General features: G+C 39.8%; 1 protein-coding gene across 6 annotated transcripts in view; it reads right to left on the reverse strand.

Annotated features, from left to right (window-relative positions):
- ZFAND5 (zinc finger AN1-type containing 5) overlaps positions 1-7,321 on the reverse strand; it is an 18,153-nt gene extending 10,832 nt beyond the window's left edge. Inside the window, exons 1-4 of one of the 6 annotated variants that reach the window (XM_019473655.1) lie at positions 6,806-6,952; positions 5,112-5,275; positions 4,588-4,699; positions 4,085-4,182 (exon numbers count right to left, since the gene is read on the reverse strand). In XM_019473655.1, the coding sequence (XP_019329200.1) occupies positions 4,085-4,182; positions 4,588-4,699; positions 5,112-5,268 (367 nt within the window). In that variant the 5' untranslated portion in view covers positions 5,269-5,275; positions 6,806-6,952. Of the gene's footprint in view, positions 1-4,084; positions 4,183-4,587; positions 4,700-5,111; positions 5,276-6,805; positions 6,953-7,000; positions 7,022-7,186; positions 7,228-7,299 lie in introns of those variants that run through there. The other 5 variants (XM_009285274.2, XM_019473656.1, XM_019473658.1 and 2 more) reach the window with 5 other exon arrangements.
- Positions 7,322-7,414: the final 93 nt, after the last annotated feature.

Genomic DNA, 7,414 nt, shown 5'->3' on the forward strand with positions numbered 1-7,414 from the left:
GCCTATCAGTACTTAAAGGGGGCTTATAAAAAAGATGGCAGCAAACTTTTTAGCAGGGCCTGTTGCAACAGGACAAGGGGGAATGGCTTTAAACTAAAGGGGGGTAAGATTTAGACTAGATATAAGGAAGAAATTTTTTACGCTGAGGGTGGCGAAGCACTGGCACAGGTTGCCGAGAGAAGTGGTGGATGCCCCATCCCTGGAAACATTCCAGGTCAGGTTGGACGGGGCTTTGAGCAACCTGATCTAGTTGAAGATGTCCCTGCCCATGGCAGGGGTGTTGGACGAGATGACCTTTAAAGGTCCCTTCCAACCCAAACTATTCTATGATTCTGTGATATTGGATGGGCAGAAAGCTTAGAGAGAAATGAGCCAACAACCATTGCCTACTGTCTTCTGAGGCCGATTAATTCAGGAACAGAAAGGGTACGCTACAACATGGATGGAATTATACAGTAAGTTAGCAGTATTTGGGTATTTTTTAAACATGTAATTTACACAAGACCATAATCAGTGGATTGGCAGAAAGCTAAGAGAGAAATGAGCCAACAACCATTGCCTACTGTCTTCTGAGGCCGATTAATTCAGGAACAGAAAGGGTACGCTACAACATGGATGGAATTATACAGTAAGTTAGCAGTATTTGGGTATTTTTTAAACATGTAATTTACACAAGACCATAATCAGTTCAATTTCTGGTTCTCTTTCTTTATAAGCAGTGCTACTCTGCAGGTGTGGCTTCACAAAATGATAGCTAATCATACTACTCCCTAAAACAGAGCTGTTGATTGGTTTAACGCCCCCCCCCCCCCAAAAAAAAAAATCCCAAGCCTCTGATACACATGCTGATACTAATTATGTCTGGAAACACTGACAGACCTGACTGGAGGCTCATCATTCAGAAAGGTAATGACCTACGAAAGTGCAAGAAAATGCTAAAAATATGCTGTAACTTGCAACAATATGATTGTTTAAACATACTTGTTTTCAATAGTTTATTTTTAGTGGTTACTATGTAACTCAATTCTCTTTCTTGTATTGATCTTTTATTTCCATTTGAATACCTGCTAAGCCCCCCCGCCCCCATGTTTCTTAAGGAAGGGCTCCACTATGCCTCACCAACTTGGTAGATGTATTGCTCTGATAGTGTAACACAAGGAAAGGAAAGGAGTTCGCTAGGTTTTGCATTTAATTCTTGTAACTCAGCACAGCAAAAAAAGCAACTATGAATCATATTTCTAGAATGCTTTGGGTATGGTCTGTCTTCAGTCAAGACTGTATTAGAATTCAATCCTTAATAAGAAGTGTAAAAGCTTATCAAAATCCCTTAAGTAGTATTTTGTAAATGGTGCCCACTTATGAATTTGAGTTTGGACATAAAAGGCCTTTAGATTTCTCTGACTTATGAGCAGTTCAGACACAACCGCACTGAACACATGCCACCGTTCAATTATCAAATTGCAACAAACAAGAAAGTTGAACTAAGAAATTACAAGTTACAAGAAGACATAGCACATTAGACATGTGAATTACAACCACCTAGGTCAGTTACATCCATCATGCCTTTCTTCCTTCAAATGCTAAGATACAATTAATTGTCTTAGCACCGGATTTTTTCTGAATGAGAATCCAGGTTGCAACCTCAACCGTGCGAAGGAAAAAAAACAATCAAACAAAAAGAAAAAAAAAAAATCAAGAAAAGTAAGCCTGTTAAGCTTCATTGTTTCATTTTTCTCAACTTTACCTCCTCAAGTGAGTTGCTTCAATTCCAACAGCAAACAAGCATAATTTTATGCCACAGACTGCTAAAAACAAAATCAGTTGACCAGATGTAATTCTATTTTTAACTTTCTGGCTTGTAAGGGAAATATCCAAAGTTTCATTTGCTAATGAAAATCTGGCAGAAGACAACGTGACTTCATACTGTTGAAGTCATTAAAAGGAGAACAAGCTACTTTGCCAAAGGCTACACTGTTCATGATTTGTTACTATCTGATAGATGCTTACGAAATTCCGTTGCTAATGTCAGACAGCACTTACAACTAGACTCTTTTCATTAGCAACTGCATGACTGTGGCATTATCTTAGAGAATTACACCTCATAGAAAGTATTAGCTTTGCTGTTATGAGGCAATGTGAATTATTTACCACTGTTTCAGTTCCTCCTTGAGAGGAGAGACCAACACATATTGGATGATGCTGGAAAAAGAAAGAAGAAAAATGCAACTAGTCCAGACACAACAGAGATTTTTATAAACAGTCTAGGCCAGCTTCTCTTGCCTGCAAGACAGATGAATGTACCACTGAATACAGCCAACACTTTGTGTGTTTGAGATGTCCAACAAACCGTAAGAATAGTATACGAGGACTATCCTATGCTGTTTACAATCTGTGCCAAACCGTAACACTTAAAAGGGAACTCGGGCATTACAGCAGCTGAGGCTGTCTCACAAATTTACAGGTATGTACTCAGGAAGGCAGTTTTGTTCCACAAGTTTCTTCCAGACACATTTAAGTTCTCTGGTAGTTTTTCCAGTGATATCTACACAAACTTGTGACAGCTTTTACTGGTTTCAACCTACGAGATTATTTACAACACTACAAAAGTATCTTGAGCTGCTTTTTGATTTTTTCCCCTATTCTAATCAATAGAATGCTGTGCGACACTACCGATCATACAGTTGACCCACAGCACCTGAAAAACAAGTAGTATGTCAACAATAACTAAAGATTGTCCTTTACACCTGGCAAAATGACAAATTCCTATGGGCAGTTCTAATAAGAATAAAGTCACCTATTACTTCACCGCTGCTACCATTTTATGTATTCCTCTTTCCTGCTTGCTGCATTTCAGGTAGGAATTCATAACAAGGCAAGATGGGTTTATAAATATTGTAGCAAAGTCTCAATTATTTCTCAGTTACATACAGAAAGCCTCTTCAGATGACATCAGTTATAGGAAGTTAATGCTTGCAAAAATCTCCTCTCAGTCTATACAATATATTGGGTTTTTCATTATGTATAACTGTACTTCAGTTCATGCCACAGAATCTTGACTTAGCATGACTCATTGCAAATGGTAAAGTCCTCTGTACAAACACTGAGCAATTAAATATCAGGTGTTAGAGCAGTCTTTGCTGGTAAAGATATATCTAGATAAAAGTAACTTGTACAGTGCTGAGTAGCATCTTCTGCAATTTTCATCTCACTGACTTCAGAACTGAAAAAATGAATTTTATCTTCAGCTTGAGTGAACAGATTTCCTACTAAACATCAGCTTTTAGTGTTTTAAGACTGTTTCAGAACTGTTAAATTAAATAAAAAAGTGTGGATACATAGAAGTACGGAACAGGTGTGTCAAGATATCCATTTGAACAAATTGATATGAATTCAATCACCCACTAATTGTAGGGAAGAAAACTGCCCCTCCCTGCCTCCCTCCAAGAAATAGTTTACACTTTAAAGTTTAACTACTACAGCTACAACCTCCCAGCACAAGAATAAAACTTTTAAATTGTCAATCCACACCCAGCAATTAAGGCTGCAAGTATCCTACATCTGCAGAACAGTGCTTTGGTTATACCTACTGATTACTCAAGTAGTTCAAGAACCCTAAACAGCTTTTGTTAGTATTTTTAGATCACGTATTCCTTTCCCCCACAGCCTCACTTCTCTTACGAGCTCCATTCTCCAAATACAACAAGCCATTTTGACTGCCATGAGTCAGCAGGAATTGTACTGCTAGATAATACACTGAAATCTCAACATCTTGACTTCAAAACTGAACACCTTGCCCAAATGCAATTTTAGAGTGCCTTACTTTTAAAAACGAAGGTTTGGGAGCCAAAACCACCCCCACAGGTGTCAATTTTTTTTACTAACATTGAACATGCATCTTGAAACTCTATTGTGGCACTAGTCCTTTTTCTTGATTCTGATGAGAGAGTACTCAAAAAGCATCCTTAACAATCATCGTAAGAGTTCAAGACCATCACCACAACAGGAGATGCCTACTTAGAAAGTAAACAAACTGTCAGCTTCCGTTAAGCCACCAGCTGTACCCAGTGTTACTCTGCAAACATACCTGGCTCAGTCTCTGTTTTCGGTGTTACTTTTTCCTCTCTTGAAATGCTCATTTCTGTCATTTGCTGCGTTACAGGCAAAGCGGCAACAGGCACATTTCTGTTAAGTACAGTGAAACCCATAATTTACATTAGTTTTGCATTCATAATGAAAGCGTAAACTGTCCGGACCCATTAATAAACTACCTGTTCAATTACTACTGATACAGTAGACCTCTGCTTCTACTATCTTCAAAACACATCTTTTACTTTAGTTTCCCTAGAAGAAAACAGGCAAACCTGTAGGAAATATTTCTCCAGATAAATCGAACATCCTTTTAAATAGCAGTCCAAAACCAAATATTTTAATCAGTTCTCATTTACACAGATTCATAAAGCACTGCCAGGTAGAACATCCCTTTTCCCTCTGCAGAAACTCACTGCAATAGGGCGGGATGGCTGCAGGCCTTCAACTTGCTGCACACTCACAGCTCATTCAAACCTCAAAGTAATACCTTCATCTTACCTTGATTTTTCAGATGTGCTGCCAGCAGCACCTTCACAGTTGTTTAAGCTAGTGTCTGCTCTCTGTACAGATGCAGAGTCTGAGGTAGGACTGTTTGAACCACTGGCTGTTCCTATATAACAAGAATTTGACAAGTTAGTTATGAACAAATTGTAGAATATATGTTAGTCAAACAGTCTCATAACACAGCTATGAACTGTTTGCATACAATCTTCACTGCTGCTGCATATTACTTCTTACTTACAAACAGCCTATACCGTTAACAACCAAAATACAGAGATTGTATAAGAATATGCTAACAGAGGAGGCAAGTGGGAAAGCAAGTTATGGCTGAATGCCAAGTTGACCAGAACACATTACTCAGAAGTGTATTTTTATCTTTACTGTGATTTAAACTAGTATTCTCTTTGATATTCACTGTTTTAGTACTCAGCTTTCAGAAGTTCTCCTGAAAAATGTTCTGGGATTCCTCATCATCTTCTATATGTTTTCTTTTAAAAGAAGTAAAAAAGAAAAACACACACCCTTACCCATTGGGCTGATTCTACCACTATTTTGCTGTCGCTGAAGATGCTCTTTGTAGCAAACAGAACACATCCCATTTGTCCTAGGATTTCCATAAAATCCACATCCTGTACTACACAGCATGGGCCCTGGGGTCTGGTTTGTCTCCTGAGTCATCTCGATGCTGTAAATAAAACCAAGAACTGCATTAGGAGCTGGCATGTCACCAAAATCAATTACAGGGTTATAGAAATAAAGTATGTCTGCTCACCCTGCCCCCCCCCCAGTGATATCAGCATTCTTAAAGAGGGTTATATGGATGTTAATATACCATTCAACGCTGCAATTGTATTGCAAAGTAACATCATTATGAACCTTTAAGAGAAGAAAAAGTGTCATCACACTAATACTGAGAAATAACGCACTTGTTGGGCACTGAGCTGCATGTGCAGATCATGACCAAATTCAATTTGACAGCCAAAAAAGTCCTTTATTACCAATCTCTGAGCACTAACAGGGATATGCAGAATCAGTAAGACCAAGTTTGTATCTACTGAACAGTTCTGGCAAATAACATATCTTATTTTTTCCCCGACTCCAGCAGAAGAGCCCCACTTTTTCAGTAATGTTGATCTTGCATCATTTTGATGCTAATTCCACTATTAGCAGTTCCTACTCTCACAATACATTTGTCAAACAGAACAATAAAAATCCCTGAAGTATTGGCAGCAGCCATTTAAAGTCTGTATTCCTATCTTTAGAAGGAGTTTCCAAAACAAGGCCATTGAACAGAGCTTAAATTGTGCATGAAACCCCACATTAAGTATTACCTGACAACAACACGTGTACAACGGGCCCTTCAACTGAGAATCTAAAGAGCATTTCCGAAATAAGTTTAGACTGGATCTTACTCTTCCAAGAGAAATAAAATGAACAACTTTACACTGTTGAATATGTTCTATTACACAGCCTACACATTTAAAAAGAGAAAGGCCAGTTAAATCCTTTGTCTTAATAAAGTTATAGCAAGACTTCTGAGCCTCCCAAAGGCAGACAACGCTAACTCTCTGCCACGAACTGCAGAAGTTAGGAATAAAAATACTTCACCTTCACTGCTGGTTAACCTCTGCAAAGCGAGGTTAGTAGAAAAAGTGAACAGCAACCAAATCCTTGACTCCCAAGGGCAATAAAACTGGAACACAGTAATCAAGCAATCTGCCACAAATTGAGGACACGTAAGAACACTACACTTGTCCTCCCAAAATTTAAATGTAGTAGAAGTTCTGTACATAGCACCTGGAGACATTTTAGTGTAATCTCTAGATTGCTGTCTTCCTATTCAGGAACAGTCACAGTAAGAGATATTTCAGTGCTGATGCTTGCGAGAAGTCAAACCCACCAAAAGCGAATTCATTACAGTGTATAGAGAAATACTTCTTTCGATTAAGAAATCCCAGACTGCAAGTAGTAAACTTATGTTCCACTAGTATGACAACTGCAACTGACAGCTGCCTTTGTCTAGTTAGAATAAATTTCTGGGATCAAAGTAAACCAAGAGCAGGAGAAAGTAAACAAGCAAAATTCATTTGCTTGCCTGCTGGCGGCCACAGGACCTCATTTTCCAGGTATAAATAGTTGTATCATTTATGCCTTTCTAATACCTTCCAGGTATAAATAGTTTCCCTTTGGGGCTACAAAACAGCTTCACACTTACTCTGATACAGTTTTACAGCCATACACACCAGTCAAGGGAGTCAGAATAAACCAGGACCCACTTAAAGAAATCTAAAAAAATCTTGTCATCCATACTGTAGGCCTATGTCTGTGTAATACAAATAAAGACCGTACTTCTGCCCTTTTGTTCAGCAGGTAAGCTCAAAGTGCTGTCAAACACACTGCCACCACCAACCTCAACTGACTTGCTCCACTTCCAAATTAGCGTGCTGCGAACATGTTTCACCACTTACTAAATCTAGCCTTAGGTGCTAATGCTGGTAGTAACCTCCCACCAACCGGTCTCCGCAGCTCCTTTGTCAGCACGTTCTTCCACTACTTGAAACGCATGCCCCTAACAGAAAGGTCAAATCGTTGTTACCCAACGCTTAAGAAGTCGTGCTTTGCCAGGCCCGGGAAGGTGCCCCGGCTGTCCCCCCCCGTTCCTCCCAGAGGCCCCCCCCGCCAGCAGGAAACCGGCTGCCGTGCACTCACCGCGGCCGACCCTGCTACTGCAGCCTTCCCCCGCGGCGTAGCGGCGGGCAGCTAAACCCTTCCTTGCCAGCTCGGCCCCGCTTCCCTCCCCGGAGGGGCAGCCCCCGCAGCCGGG

This window comes from Aptenodytes forsteri, unplaced genomic scaffold (assembly GCF_000699145.1).
Source record: "Aptenodytes forsteri isolate BGI_AS27 unplaced genomic scaffold, ASM69914v1 Scaffold151, whole genome shotgun sequence".
NCBI lineage: Eukaryota > Metazoa > Chordata > Aves > Sphenisciformes > Spheniscidae > Aptenodytes > Aptenodytes forsteri.